Source organism: Ambystoma mexicanum, chromosome 11 (assembly GCF_040938575.1).
Source record: "Ambystoma mexicanum isolate Mex_15411 chromosome 11, UKY_AmexF1_1, whole genome shotgun sequence".
Lineage (NCBI taxonomy): Eukaryota > Metazoa > Chordata > Amphibia > Caudata > Ambystomatidae > Ambystoma > Ambystoma mexicanum.
In genome coordinates this window covers 700,825,943-700,842,503 of record NC_090934.1, presented here as the reverse complement: position 1 = coordinate 700,842,503, position 16,561 = coordinate 700,825,943, and the positions used below count along the sequence as shown (strand labels likewise).

Below are 16,561 nucleotides of genomic sequence, written 5' to 3'. Positions count from 1 at the left end.
AGCTTGACATAGTATCCTTTAGTTCGAAAAATCAAATGCAGAACCATAACATTGTTAGCAGTCGAGACCTCAAATAGTAACATCTGCTCATCATCGTTGCATGGGCAGTGTAACATAGAACAGAAAATCTTACTCTCTCTGGCCGAGCACATTATTTGCATTCATTGGGCCTCATTCTGACCCTGCCGGTATCTTGGCGGTAGAGCCACCAGGATACCAGCATTTGGTACTTACCTTTACCGGCACTCGGTCCGGCGGCATTGCTGCCGAATTAAGAGTCCTGGCGGTACAGTGTTCATTCCCATTCATGGAGTCCCATAGGACTCCATGAAGGGATTTGCTGTAATGCCGGTTTTTATTGCTGGTAGGGCGCCTGGTTAACATCAATCTTTTAGCTAGAGGTAACCCAGGTGCCCCACCGGCAAACCTGTAGTCGAGCAGTACGGTGAAGTGCCGGTATCCACGAATACCAACACGTTTTTACCAGACCGCCCGACACAGAATGAGGCCCATTGTCTGTTAACCCTTGCATTCCAATACTCTTCAGCAATCTAAGTTTTGCCAAAATGTGTGCATGTCCATCACAATAGGAGGAACTATTACCAAACCTTATTTGTTCAAGTTTATCAACCTCAGGGAGTGGAACGCCTTTGTCGGTCTTCCAGAGATTTGGTTTTATAATCTGGCATGTGATCATAGGTCTCTAAAACAAGTGCTTAACACATCAAGCTGTCTTAAACCATCTTAGCACTTAAACTATATTCCTCAAAGTAATTTGAACATGCGCCACAAGTTGTGCTATACTGAATGCACAATCTATATGTACTACAGTGAAAAGAGAATGCTCTACAGGATTAATTGATCAGATTGTAATTTAGTTGTCCACAACAGTCAGGCAGCGAAGTATACAATATAATGAAATGTGTTATTTATCTGTGCACTGCTTGCTTTACATGAGGCCGCCAGGTGGGGCTTCCTCCTGGGGTGGGAGCTTAGGACACATGCTTCTTTTTCCCACCCGTTAAGATGTCTCTGCCAGTCGTACTGTAGAAAGATTAATAAGTACAGATCCATGGACATGTCGTTTTTTTTCTGAATAGAGCATATGGAGAAAAGCATGTACCACCTCTGTACACAGAGGCAAGAGATGGTCATGCAGGAAATTGAATGAACGCTTTGCTACTGTTTGGCCTGCCCTCTTAGTACCTAATGTGACTCCTTTGATTGTGATGTGGATCAAGTGGCCTCTTAACAATATATTCTCTGAACTAAATAAATGTACTGAAAACCTATTACTTAATGTTTTTTTAGGCTGTTGCTGGGATTCATGAGCTGCACTGCACTGCTGTCCATGTGGTTAAGTAATACTTCAACTGCTGCAATGGTGATGCCAATCGTGGATGCAGTACTATGCCAGCTTAATAATGCTACACCAGAAGAAAGTGCCTTGACTGATGTTATAATGAATTCAGAGTCCAATAACAAAGGTATGTACACTATCAGACTTGTATGCCACCCCGCTATGAAAAAGTAATCAGTGTGTGATATGCACACTTACTTAAGGGTAATTTAAGTATTTGCATCTTTTACAAGTCACATGTCCTAAATTCATCTTAGTCTTGTAGTGTGTCACAGATGGCCTAAAGAGAACTCCATCTTTAGGGTGCTAGGGCTGTTCTTCACTCTCTTTTATGCATAGCGGTTTCCTCGCCAGCTCAGGCGTCCATATTTCCCCAGGTAGTAGTTAGAGCTTATTGTCCCGCTACTATTTATTTTCTAACTAGCTGTCAATGAAGGCCTAAAGGCATCCACCTTATCTATGTAAACTCTCTCTGGCACTTTCTAAGCTGCCCTACAGTATCAATGTTGTTAGTCTAACGGGATTGTAGAAGTGTGCCTTACAGAAACTCAACCCTCAATCTCTCCCTTCCTCTCACATTCCCTCTTGTTCCTTTCCCTGTCTCTCTCTGATCTTCTACTTTCCTCCAGTTAATCTCCTTCTTCCAACTCCCCCTCTTCTTCTCGCCTGGTGGTACTTTCATCTCTCTCTGGTGTCTCTCACTCTCTTTTCTACCGTTTGCTTCTACCCTCCAATGTTACTAGCTCTTTCCACAGTGTACTACTCCCTCCTCTACACTACTACTCCCTCCTACAAAACACTACTGCCTCCTCCACACTAATAATACTCAGCCCCACCTTCTACTCTGTCACTTCCCTTCCCCACTTACAATCACTTTCCAGTCACTCTCTATACTCCCTGCAACACTCTCATTTACTTATTTTGCATGCACAAGCACCATACAGTACCACTTGCTCTCACCAACCAATACCTCAACTTTTCTTCAAAACGCCGCCCCACTCTAGCCCACCAGCCTCACTCCTGCTGGTCTCTTCATCCACTACCTCCTCCTCAGACCTACCCAATTAACCCACACCGTCCTGTTTCCTGTGCCTCTTCTTGTTGTCCCTGTCCTGCCCAATCTGGTTCTGTCTTCCCCGTCTGGGAGGTGTTATCAGGGTCAGCGTTTACAAAAAGGGGGCTGTGCCCCAACCCGCTATCAGTGTGGGGGCTGATGTGCTACAACAATAAAGGCCCACAACGGTGTATGCCCTAGTGGTGGTCGAATGCCATGTTGTGCCGAATTCCCAAGTGTTTATTGGGGAATTAAGTCTTGTGGTAAGCTGCTCTGATATAAATCTCTGACTGGACTTTGTTGCTGCTGCTGGAGTGCGGTGTGTGCTGCTGACTCCTGGACGTGCGCCATGTTCTTCACAGCGACGCAGATTTTCTGCCTCTCCATTCACCAGTTCACTCTCTTCTTGTGCTACAGAGAATTCTGATGACTGGAATGCCTGGTCTGGAGGCTCTGATGGGTTACGCATGTGCGGGTGGTCAACTCTAGTTTCTGGGGGTTGTGGTTGCCTGCAAGGACAAGGACAAGACAGCCAAGTATTTGTTTGCAGGGGTATGGGGTGAATCAAGGTGGTACCATTCAGATACAAATAGGCACTTGGGGAGGGGACATGAATTGGAGACCTCTTAGAGCCACCACCCCCCCATGGGCGTAGGACATGGAGGGGACAGGGGGGACAATTCCCCCCCACAATTTTAAGTGGGGGAGATATAATGGCATTTATCCCCCCCGGAATATGTCTGTGATTTCTTTAATGTAATTAATACATTTTATGTAATTAATGTATAAAGTGCCAGAGTGCCCTAAGGCGTAAGGGCGTTGATCCACAAACACTGGCGTAACAGGGGCCCCCACATGCGGGGTGCCCTACTAGCCCATGTCCTGGGAGGGGGCCACCACTTGGAGAAAAAAAAGAAAAAAATGTTTTTCATTTTTTTTTAAAATGTTTCTTTTTGAATTCACTCTGCCTTCATAAAGACATTATTTCTGTTAGAGTAATAATTTCTTTATGAAGGCAGTGAGACTACAAAAATAAACTTTCTTTTTGAAGTCCAAGGGCTTCCCCTGCCTCATGACATGGAAGACCCCAGGCTGGAGGCCTCCATGTCATGGGGTGGGGGAAGCCCTATGACTTCAAAAATAAATGGTTTATTTTTGAAGTCACTCTGCCTTCATAAAGAAATGATTTCTGTTATGGTTCAAAAAGAAACCATTTCTTTTTGAAGTAATAGGGTTCCCCTCAACCCCATGACGGGTGCGTGTGTGAGTGTATTTTGAAAGGGTGTACACTTACATGTGTAGATGGCTGTCTGTGTGACTGTATGGTGAAAGGGTGCACACAAATGTATGAGTGGCTGGGTGTGCGCGTGTACGGTGAACGGATGCACACTTAAATGTATGGGTGGGTGCCTGGGTGTGTGTACCTCTATGGTGAAAGGGTGCACACATAAATGTACGGGTGGTTGCTTGGGTGTGCCTGTATGGTAAAAGGGTGCACACTTAATGTATGGATGGCTGGGTGTGCATGTGTGTACATGGTGTATGTGCTTGTGTTCAGGGGCGCAACAAATCCTACATTTTGGGGGGCTAATCCTTCAAATGTTGGAGAGGCGCTAACTTCATGGGCGTTGGGGGGGCAAACTTATTTGTGTTGGGGCATCTAACTTCTTTACACATTTTAATGAGACCATTCTAGTGCAGCTTAATGTTACAAGCAGTTAACTCTCTCCTTTAAGTCTGAAAGCACCCACTTATGGACTGCGGTGAGAGTGAGCGGTGTCGCGTTCCTTCCCTACCCTTCCAATCACTCCCCTCGCATGCAAGTACTAAACGAGGAGACGCGATCTATGCGAGCAGAGGTCAATTATGCTGTTTTTAGAAAAAAATCTAACAACCACTCTGTTTGAATAAACCAACTCCCTAGACTGTAAACTTTTTATGTTTGTATGTTTTGCACCCTGATGCCTGTGGGCCATGACGCGATCGAAATGCTTTACGTTAGTAATTGCTGGGACCTTGTTAACAGTGAAACCTAGGTGCTGTTTAACATCTGTGTCCTATTCTGTTCTGGCAACTGCTCTGAAGGTCAGCCAGGTGGAGTCAACATAGGCCAAAATTTCAGGGGGAGGTGGAGTGCTGAAGCCCAGTCAACTCAATGGTGTTACTCCACTACTTGTGTTTAATGCCTTGATTACTTATTGGGAATCATCATTACTCCTAGCCCTATTTTTCCTCGTCCCTGTACTTGTGTATAAGTAGTACTTGTGTATGAGGCACTTTGCCTCATACACAAGTACTGGGATGAGATAGAGGTACATGGAGGTAATGCCTGACTTAGCTACCTGTAATCTTCATTACTCCTAGTCCCACTCTTCCTCATCCCAGCACTTACCTATGAGGCAAGGAGCCTCATACGTAAGCTTTGGGACAAGGAAGAGGAACGTGAAGGTAATTCTGGGCCAAGGAGCTGATTTTGGAGGTTGGGGTAGGGGATGGGAGGGAGAGGGGATGTGTGGGGCGGGATTGTGCGATACATCATAATGGTTGTCCATGTCCAGGCTAAGCAGGCACGATATGTGGTATTAGTGGCTAGAGAGGCATTTTCGTGCAGCCAGGCAAGTCATTCCTCAGTTTGGTATGACTTTTTTTTAACTGCGCATTTCTGTTAAGCAGTCCTGCTAAGTATAATTACCTGGCTAGACTGGCATTTTGGTGCTGTCAGTCTAGCCGTTTCTTACTGCGGCATTGTATATTGTTTCTGGGCATCTGTGAACAAGTCATTTATAACACGCCTGTACACAAGTGTTTCTAGGTGCGACAAGACAAGGGAGCAAAGATGGAGGGAGGACAAGACAAGCGATCTTACTAGGCCATGTGTCATTTAGATTGTGCAAGTGCCAGAACGACAAATGCAAGGGGAAAGGGAGGGGGGGGAAGTGCTCTGAGTAAGTGCAGCCAGGGCAGCGTGGTTCTGGGTAGTTCAAGGAGAACAAGGGACTGTAGGGTTACAGTTACAGCCCCTAAGTGTGTGTTAGGTCCGGAGGCAGTGTAAGGGTGACTGATCAAGAAAGAGCCTGGACCCAGTGAGACTCTGAGGGCAGCCAAGCAACCAGTCGGTACAGCAGACAGGTAGGTCAGCAGCAGAGGGAGAGAAAGAAAGTAGAGGAGAAGAGGAACGTTCTGAGCTGCCTCCGGAACTTCAGGTGGTCCACTCAAGTTTGAGAGGGGCAGGTAGGCCATTTCAGAGGGATGCACCTGCAAAGGAGAGATATCTACCCCCCACTCTCTGCCTGGAGAAGCGTCTCACCCTTAGAGAGTTGGATGTAGCTGGGGGAAGGGCTCGAGAAGGAAGGTATTTTGGAAGAGAGCGTTGGATGTAGTGTGGCCCCGACCCCAGAAAGCCTTGTGGACAATGAAAAGGGTCTTGAACTTGATCCTTGCAGTCACCGGGAGCAAGTGGAGAGATTTCAGGACTGGAGAGATACGATCCCTGGGCTTGAGGCCAAGGATAAGTCTTGCAGTCCTGTTCTGGATTAGTTGTGGAGGAAGGCAGATTGAAGAAGAGGTTGTTGCAGTAGTCCAGCCTAGAGAGAACAGGGTCCTGGAGACAATGAGCTTCTGGGGGAAAGGGAAGAGTCCCTTTGAAGAGGAGCAGCTGGTAGTGGGACTTCTTGGCGACGTCCGAGATGTGAGGAGAGAAAGAGAGTGGTCGAAGATGACACCAAGTCTTTTTGCCTTGCAGGAAGGCGAAGGAAGAGGGCCCAAGGTGGGTGGCCAGAGTGAGAGAGGGAAAGCAGGGGCAGGAGTCCCAGTGAGAAGGATCTCTGTCTTACTGGTATTAAGGCAGAGATCGTTGGAGGCGCACCAATCCTGAATCGCGAATAGTTAGTCAGGAATGTGCGAGAGAGGAGAGGAGCCCGAAGGAAATCTGAGTATCATCCGCAATACAGTGAAAGTTAGAGCAGAAGGTAGAGATCAGGTGGACCAAGTAGAGGTGGAAAAACCAGGGTGAGAGGATAGAGCCCTAGGGAACGCCACAGGTAGAGAGAGAGGTGGCGGAGAGAAAGGGACCCAGTTGGACCTTGGGAGCGACAGTCCAAGAGGAAGGAGGTCAGCCACTCCAGGGTTGATCCATGATGTCCAGGTTCTCACATAGTCAATTGATCAGGATGGTGTGGTTGACTGTGTTGAAAGTAGAGGAAAGATCAAGGAGGATTAGGACAGAAGGAATGCTGGAATCAAGGTTAGAGAGCCTATCTTCACAGGTGTTCAGGAGAGCAGTTTCCGTGCCTCTGGCAGCTCTGAAGCCAGACTGATGGTCATGGAGGCAACCAACAGATTCAGTATGACGAGTAAGCTGGGAGATGGCCAGCTTTTCCAAGAGTATGCCCAGGAAAGGGGTGACGAAGATTGGGTGATAGCTTGCTGGACAGGTAGGATCGGCAGATGGCTTCCTGAGTAGTGGGTGCACATGGGGGTGCTTAAGGAGAGAGGGGAACGTTCCGGTGGCGAAAGAGTGATTACAGAAATCGGCAAAGGCTGGAGCAAGGGTCTCAATATGGTCCTTGATGGTTCTGGAGTAGCAGGGGAGCACCTGTTTGGACGACACTTTCATATATCGACTTGTCTAGAAACCTTGTCAGGTGTTGTCAGCGAGAAGGAGGAGGAGAGGTAGAGATGGCCAAAGGGGGGCCAAGAGAGGAAGAGGGAGAGGAAGAGGAGATAGAGGACAGGATGTCCTGAGTTTTAGCGGAGGAGAGGCCAGAGCCATACAGAGTACCTTAGAGGGAACAGGAGAGGAAGAGATCGCAACAGGATTGACCAGTTCCTTGCAGATTTTAAAGTGTTTGGTCGTGTTGTTAGAGGCTGCAGAGACCCGGGCTTGAATGTGTGCTCTCTTCTTGATGAGTGTTATTGCTTCGACTGGCATTTTGGTGCAACCAGACTAGGTATGTCTAAATGTGGCCTGGCATGCTTTACTGTAATGTTATGTGTCTACACTGGTCTACATTGTGCAGCCAGTGGGACATGTTTTCAATGTGGTATGGAATTTTTAATAGCAAAGCATTAATGTTCCTGTGCACTGTTGGTGACTTGCATGTATTGGATTGGTGTTACCCTAAAAAACTATTGCAAACACTCAGGCTTTTTATCCAATTTTTCTCAGAAAGTGTCCTGTTTATTGCATTAAAACACATTTTTATATCTTTCTCCTAGTACAGTATGCAGCATAGCCCTTCAGCAGCACGTTCGTACGTATTGTGCAAGCGCGATCATCTAGGCCGGCACAGAGTGTGGCATGACCCGTGATTTGTTGCCGAGTTGGGGGTGGCCCTCAGCATGGCTTGGGGGGGGCCCACACATTTTGTGTTACGCCACTGTCTACAAACATGTGCCACTGGCACCATCTGAGGAGCAGAGTGGCACAAGTAAAAGTCTCTTCGAAGGGATTGTGTCCTCCGACGTATTCCTTATCTTAGATAGATATCCTTCAGCTTTGCTGATAGATATCCTTCAGCTTTGCTGGCCTCGGAAAATTTTTTTTTTTTTTTTTTTTTTTTTTTTTTTTTTTTTTTTTTTTTTTTTCGCCAGAGGGCGCTGCGCGTCGATGATCGCCGAGTCGATGACCCTCGACGGCCTCCGTGCCGACGTCGACGTCATCCTGCCTATAAAGGCCGCGCGCAGCGTCCGTTGCTCAGTTCCGTTTTTCCGCGCTTCGTTGTGCCTCGGAACACCGTTGCTCAGTTCTCGTCAAGATAACGTATATAATAACTACTATTTACCTCGATATCGATGGCATCCTCCTCCGACCCGACGACCCCTCGGTCCGGTTTCAAAAAGTGCCGAGACTGCGGGAAGAAAATGTCGTTGACGGACCCTCACAGGGTCTGTTTGTGGTGTCTGGGAATCACGCACCAGAGTTCGGAGTGTGAGGAATGCCTTTCCATGACGGCGAAAGCCTTGAAGGAGCGTAGGGGGAAGCTCGAGAGAGGTAGGTCAACTTTAACTTCCTCGAAAGCTTCTTCGGTAGAGTCGAGACGTTCGTCTCCTCACCATAAAAAACACTCTCGATCTAGATCACGAAGTGGCTCCCACCACTCGTCGACATCGAGACACTCGAAGAAGAGACGTAGGAGATCCCCTTCGTCATCTTCGTCGAGTTCTCCTGAGAGAGTTCATTGCCCCACAAAACGCAGCTCGCAAGCTGAGTGGGAGGAATTCAGGAAAAAGATGCTAAGCGTCTTCGAGAAAGCGGCCTCGTCCCCCTCGAAGACAGCTGAGGGTGATACCCCGGGTAAAAAACCCAAAAAATCTAAACGCCGCGAGTCGCAGTACCCGGCGGAAAAGTCAACCCGAAAGCGCCTCGAGCCATCGGGAGATAAAGCATCATCGACGCCATCGTCGAAAACTCCTTCGAAACAGAGGTCGGCGCCATCGACGCCGTTGTCGAAGGATTCATCGGCGCATCAGTCGATCGAGTCGACGCCGACGTCGACGCCGATATCGACGCCGGTGAAGGAAAGAACCACGGCTACTCCACAGCCAACGGTTAGACAAAAGACCTCCGACTCGACGCCGAGAACGTCGACGTCGTTCTCGAGCAAGACTCCGATCCTTTCGAGTTCTTCGAGGCCTAGTACACATTTCTCGACGCTTTTCACGGCGCCTTCGAGTACTTTCACGTCGGTGTCGACGACATCGACGTTTTCAAGGCCTGTGATGATGGCTCCTTCTGCATTGGAAATGGGGTTTATACCATTCCAAAAACCAATGTATCCCCCTTTAACCTCGATTTTTGAGGAAAGGGAGGATTCAGACCAAGATATTGATTTACAGAGGACCACATCACCAGAGCCAGAGACTTTCGCCTCTGAGGAAGGAAGATTAAAAAATCTTCAGGATGCACTTCAGGAAGCTAGTGGCTTGGACACTTCTCCTGAAGCAGAATTTATCAAACCAGACCCAGGAGAACATGCGGAGACTCCATATAGAGCTCTGATGTCTAGAATCATAGAATTTATGGGTTGGTCTGCACCTTCTCCTGCCTTTCAGCAGGATGATCTCACTGACATACTGGACAAGGGCCCACAGGAGGATCCTGTGGTTCCATTTCACTCTGCTCTACAGAGAAGGATTTTGACAAACTGGGAAACGCCAGAAATTATCCCGGCAGTAAATAAAAAACTGTCAACAAAATACAGGGTGGCTAGTTCTGACCCTGAATATTTGTCAAAACACCCTACTCCTGAGAGCTTGGTTGTACAGGCTGCAACCTCATCAGGCAGCACATCTGCATACCCCACTGCTCCGCAGGATAGGGATGACAAAAAATATGATGCCATGGCTAAGAAGGTTTTTTCTGCCTGTAGCATGGCGTTAAAGTCTATTAACGCGACCTGTACGCTCGCTAGGTTCAGCCACACCCTTTGGGAGTGCGCTTCATCAGCGGCTGACTGCCTCCAAGAAGGAGAGGAAAGGGACGCATTTTTAAACATCATCAGGGATGGTAAAGATGCGATGTGCGAGACCCTACAAACTGTCCTAGATTCTGCTGACAGTATCAGCAGGGCCATGGCGGCAAGTACCACAATCCGCAGGCATGCGTGGTTGAGGAAGTCTGGTTTTGCCTCTGACGTGCAGACCAGGCTTTTGAATATGCCCTTTGACGGTTCTACCCTCTTTGGAAAGAAGGCGGATGACAGTTTGGAGAAACTGCAAACGTCCAAGGCAGCAGCCAAGTCATTGGGAGCTGCTATCCGTCAGAATACCTTTCGTCCTTCGGGATCATCGTGGAGAGGACGGTCCTTTCGTTACTATTCCTCATATGGAAGGGGCAGGGGACGACCGGCTCAAAGAGGCCAAGGAAGATTTACCCGTGGTGGACGGGGTAGGGGAAAGAAAGCCGCACCCGCAGGAGCAGGAGCCACTTTACCTTCGGCAACTGCATCAGCCGCTTCAAAACCACTCTGAGGTCTCCCCTCACAGAACACCAGTAGGGGGCAGGTTAACTCACCATCTGACGGAATGGCAGGCTATTACGTCAGATGCTTGGGCTCTGGAGACAGTGGCCCAAGGTTACTGCCTGCCCTTCCTACATATCCCTCAGAGTCATCCACCGGGGAACAACCCTTTGAAGCTTCCAGATCCGCTCCTCTTGCAGGAGGTTTTAGACCTGCTAGAGAAAGGTGCCATAGAACTGGTACCTGTAGCGGAAAGGAACAAGGGTTGGTACTCCCCCTACTTCATAATACCGAAGAAGGACGGAGGACTGAGACCCATCTTAGACTTACGGGAATTGAACAAATTCCTCCGAAAGGACAAGTTCAAGATGGTGACTCTCTCTCAGATCCTTCAGGCCCTCCAGCTTCAGGACTGGTTGGTATCTCTAGACCTCCAGGACGCTTATTTCCATGTGCCGATCCATCCCAGGCACAGGAGATACCTGAGGTTCGCAATTGGCAGCTCTCATTATCAATTTCGAGTTCTGCCATTTGGGCTAACCTCCGCCCCGAGGGTCTTTACCAAGCTAATGTCGGTTGTGGCTGCAAGTCTAAGGAGGGAAGGGATTCATGTCTACCCTTACCTAGACGATTGGTTGATCAGAGCTGTATCTTCGGAACAGGCTCAGAGACAACTAGATTATGTTTGCCACTTCCTTCACAAGCTGGGCTTCTCCCTCAATTTAAAGAAGTCACAGATGATACCATCACAGAGACTCCAATTCATTGGAGCAGTCCTGGACACTTCCCTGGGAAAAGCCTTGCCACCAGAGGTGAGGGCTCGAGATATTCTGCAGATGGTCATCAGATTTCAGAATGCCCAATATCTCCCAGCCTACGACTTTCTGAGGTTGCTAGGCCTCATGGCATCCTGCATATTCCTCGTGCCGGAGGCTCGCCTGAGAATGAGATCCCTCCAGTGGGCACTGAGAACTCAGTGGTCACAGTTCTCAGGAAGGATGACAGATCTCCTTCGGATCCCGGTCAAAGTAGCCCGAGACCTTCAGTGGTGGGCCTGTCGGGAGAACATCCTGAAAGGAGAAATGTTTTGGCAACCATGGCCGGAGATAACAGTAGTCACGGATGCCTCACTCACGGGGTGGGGAGCTCACGCCAACGACTTGACCATCAGCGGTCGTTGGTCTCCATCGGAGTCCAGACTACATATCAACCTGTTGGAGCTGAGAGCCATCAGACTAGCGCTGAAGGCTTTTCTGCCGTCTGTACGGGGAAGAAACGTCCTAATAATGACGGACAATACAGTGGCCATGCACTACCTCAACAAAAGAGGAGGCGTAGGCTCACTACCACTGTGCAGAGAGGCGATGCAGCTCTGGTTTTGGGCAATTCAGGAAGGAATCTCTCTATCGGCAATTCACCTAGCCGGAGAGAAGAACTTGACAGCGGACGCTCTGAGCAGGCAGAGCACAGTCTCTCACGAGTGGGAGATAGCTCAGGAAGTCCTTCAAGAGATCTTCGCCCTTTGGGGAACCCCTCAAGTGGATCTGTTCGCCACCAGTATCAACAGGAAGTGCGACAGATTTTGCTCAAGGGAATTTCCCCCGAGAGGAGCTCTAGGAGATGCGTTCGTAGTGGACTGGGAGTTCCCACTTCTGTACGCGTTCCCTCCGGTCCCTGTCATTCCTCAAATGATCAGGAGGTTGAGAAGGTTTCGGAAGACCATGATCCTAATTGCCCCGGATTGGGCCAGGAGAACGTGGTACCCGGACCTTCTAGACATGTCCATCTGCCCTCCAATTCGACTGCCATACAGAGAGGATCTTCTCTCGCAGAAGGAAGGTCAGGTTCTCCATCCAGCCATCAAGACCCTCAACCTTCACGCTTGGTGTCTGAAAGGTTGAGGTACAAGGATTGGGACCTTCCGGATGATGTTATGGAGGTGTTGCTTTCGGCCAGAAGGCCGGCAACTAAAACTCTATACCGCTGCCGTTGGAACAAATTTTGCAGCTGGTGCAGAGAAAAGAATATTGAACCCTTTTCTTGTGGTACACCTATGGTGTTGTCATTCTTACTTTACCTGGCTAATTCAGGCCTACAGGTTGGCACAATTAAGGGCTATCTCGCAGCGCTATCAATCTTTAAGCGCACTGCAGAGGAGCCTTCATACTTCAAAATTCCATTGGTAATACAATACCTAAAAGGATTAACTAATGTTTATCCCCCGAAACCTTTTCAAGTTCCCTTATGGGATTTAAACCTAATTTTAAACTTCCTAAAGGGTGCCCCTTTTGAACCACTACACTCTTGTTCATTGAAGCTTCTCACCCTCAAAACTGTTTTGCTAATAGCATTGACATCTGCTAGAAGGGTTAGCGAGTTGCAAGCCTTATCGTGTAAACCTCCACATACAATCTTTTACAAGGACAAAGTTGTTCTTCAGGTGAAGCCTAACTTCCTCCCGAAGGTAGTCTCGGAGTTTCACATCACTCAGAAGATTATATTACCTTCTTTCTACCCTCCTCCTCATCCGGGGAAGGAGGAAGAGAGACTGCACAGGCTGGACCCTAAGCGAGCCTTGAGCTTCTATATCAGCAGATTGGCTAAGATCAGACAAGCAGACCAACTCTTTGTAGGTTATGCAGGACATAAGTTGGGCCTTCCAATAACAAAACAAACCATCTCCAGATGGATTATTTTAGCCATTCTGGAGTGCTACAAATTGGCAGGAAAGGAGCCTCCTCAAAATCTAAGGGCTCATTCTACCAGGGGTATCGCAACATCCTCAGCCCTTCAAAGAGGGGTGCCAATTCGAGATATATGTGCGGCTGCCACATGGTCGTCCGCACATACATTTACCAAATTCTATAGCCTGGATTCCTCCTCTAGTCAAGAAACTAGATTCGGCAAGGCTGTGTTACACTCTGTCCATTCTGGAAGGGTAACATAACTTTTATTACTCCCGCCTCCAGTCACAATACCACTGCTATGGGAGTCTATCTAAGATAAGGAATACGTCGTAGGACACAATCCCTTCGAAGAACTAGTTACTCTTACCTTGTAACGTTCTTTCGATGGGATGTTCCTCCGACGTATTCCTTATCGACCCTCCCATCCATCCCCGCAGTATGACTTCCTGTGGGTTTGCAGCCTATGCTCCTTCAAGGTGATTAGTCTAATCCAAAAACATTACTGGGGACTACAAAACGGAACTGAGCAACGGACGCTGCGCGCGGCCTTTATAGGCAGGATGACGTCGACGTCGGCACGGAGGCCGTCGAGGGTCATCGACTCGGCGATCATCGACGCGCAGCGCCCTCTGGCGAAAAAAAAAAAAAAAAAAAAAAAAATTTCCGAGGCCAGCAAAGCTGAAGGATATCTATCAGCAAAGCTGAAGGATATCTATCTAAGATAAGGAATACGTCGGAGGAACATCCCATCGAAAGAACGTTACAAGGTAAGAGTAACTAGTTCTTCTACTGCACAGCAGTAATCCGAAAGCACCGAACTGGTTAACTCTCCCAACCAATAACGCTACTAATGAAGAACAGCTCTCAGATCATGTTTTGCGGGCTCTGGCATATATAGCTCATGTCATTCAGCATCTCTGCACTATACATGGAAGACTTCAGGTACCACAATGCAATACGATGTTAACTTAAAGCAGTCACATGTTTATGATTTTACACCACATTGGGCAACTTGGGATCTGTGCAAGCTGCCCTATAGGTTGCGCTACCTTCAAGACATAGATACAACCTAGAAGGGACTGTGTGATGAAGTCGCTTACCTGAGAGAATTGTTTGGCACAGACCTGTATCTTGCAGATATGCATAATGTGCAAAATGTTTAATTTACACAAAAAAAGTCAACATGGTTTATGCTCGTCAAAGAAACAGAAATGAACCAGTCCATGTTTTAAATCTTTTAAAAATAGGTTTACTTTGTGATTCAGTTTAGGCATAGGTACGGACTGATAATTAAACGTGGGGCTTTGAAGAAGTACTGGCCGAGTGACACCCCCCAAAAGCATGCGAGTTGAGATCTGAATACATTTCCAGAAAATGCATTGCATGTTTCCAATTGCCATTTGAAGTGCTAATAACCCAGACTTCAAAACTTAACCAAAAGCATATATTTACAGAGACAAGATTACTAGACCATTCTTTGTGGTGTTAGCTGCTGCCATTTCAACCAAATACCATGAACATTGTGATTTTCATGCCCTCTTGAGACGGGTCCACGTCAATCATGAAGTCTCAGCCTCACACTGTGGCAAACTGCCACGAAATCTAACGGGCAACACTGGCAGTATTGAGTGAAGGTACTGACTATCAAGCTGAAGGCTGGAAAAGGTGCGCAGCATCACAGAAGGAGGCGCGAGGCAAGTTTGGCTCCGGTGGTCATCTGAGGAAACTCTACCATTGAGAGTAGGTATGAGGCTTAAACTTTTGACAGGAGCCCTTGGCTGCCTGACTGTGGAAGCCAGCCCCTCTGAAGTTTGGTGTGGTCTTGGAGAGCTTTTTCCTTTGTGTTCTGCATGGAATGCATGCACCATGTGCTTCAGTCGTCAGCAGCGTGGGCACTGGGGACACTTCGAGGCAGCGTTGGGGACAGCTGTCTGGAGGTGGAATAGGAGCTAGGGTAGCGTTCCCTTCCTTCCTTATATCTCCCTTGTAACCTTTTTTCTTCTCTCCCTGCCCTTTCCCCATAGTTTTGGTGCCTTCCTTTATACGGTTTGCATATTATTTGTTTCATTTTCTATAATGTTGAAAATGTTGCATCAAAAAGCATTCCTCAATCCTCATCATACTTTGTTCTCTTTACTTCCCATTCTCTTGCCACACTTCCACTCTTCAGTGATTCACATCTTGTGCAGAGTATCACTTCTGGCCTCTCCCTCTTAGAGTCACCAACATCATCTTCTGGGGGCCAAGACACTCTATCACCATTCTTCTCCCCCTTTTTGCTTTCTCTCCTTACTACCTTCCCTTTCCCCTCTCACACACCACCCTATATTTGCAAAATGGCTTCTGTCATGCTGCAGAGCCATGCATTTGTTCGGTGTTCACTCCGACTAATGGAGCGTGACACCTGTGTTTGCATTTAATTCACAGATAATTTCCACCTGTAACTGTGAACCAGTCAGCAATTAATTGTACACACTGGCTGTAATGTTACTCTAAATGCACGGTTGTCTTTTCCTGCACATGCTTAATAGGGAATGAAGCAGACAGGTTTTGTCACAATACGTATTATGTAAAAAGAAAAGTACTTTACATTAGAACAAAAAGAATCCGACTGATGTGTGCACTAGTTTGTTACATAACATAAACGTGTATACTACATTTGAAGTTAGCAAATATCTACAACAATACATTTTCTTTCATTTTAACCCCAGTGAACACTTTTTTTAAAATAATAGGGATTAGGGCTAAACCTGTTTGCACCATATCACTTTTTGTATACTTCAAAAATGAGATCTATATTAATTTGCTCTATTTTTTTGCACAAGAGCAAAGTTTTGATAATCTGGCACCAGATCTTTTCTTGGCAGTGCTTTTGATAAAACACATGGAGGGCGGTCAGGCCGCAGGCGGACAGCAGTACATACTATGATTACAGGCAAAACTCCAAACGCAACGTTGCACTCTCTAGAATTGTGGAAGACAAATGAGCACGGAGCACCGTTTTCATGAGCCTGCACAGTGCTTCAAAATAATACTACGTCCGTCGTTAATTTTCCAGCAAAATGCACATCAGCTAAATAGAGCACGGATTCGGAAACAACTGAGACAAGCTGCAGACAGTGCAAAGGATTACACAATTCTGGCACGGCAGGCTTCCTCTGAAGTGGGACTGCATGAACATCACTCTTTAGCAGGGCATTCAAAGTTAGTTAAGGTTTTCCAGCCAAATTAAAGGATTTTATACTCTGAACTGCTTTTCTTTTTCTTAATTTTCTTCTCTTTTCTTTTCTTCTTTTCTCTTGTTTTATACAGTGATGATATATGCAATTTAATACGTACTGCTATTTTAATTTAGTAATTTCTTGAAAAGTCAAGTTCTTTGACTAAAACACAATACATTTAAAAAAAAAAGCAAAGTCCCCAAGGTGTCCCCTGTCCCCCCCCAGATTTATTGTGTCTCCTACCCCCCTGCATCCCCCTCTGGGGTACAACTAGCTCT

The 16,561-nt window shown here is 47.2% G+C and overlaps 1 protein-coding gene across 3 annotated transcripts in view; it reads left to right on the top strand.

Annotated features, from left to right (window-relative positions):
- LOC138503670 (solute carrier family 13 member 1-like) overlaps positions 1-16,561 on the top strand; it is a 989,022-nt gene that overhangs the window by 415,401 nt on the left and 557,060 nt on the right. For all 3 annotated transcript variants that reach the window (XM_069623570.1, XM_069623569.1, XM_069623568.1), the window contains one exon: positions 1,312-1,487. In XM_069623570.1, the coding sequence (XP_069479671.1) occupies positions 1,312-1,487 (176 nt within the window). The remainder of the gene's footprint in view (positions 1-1,311; positions 1,488-16,561) is intronic.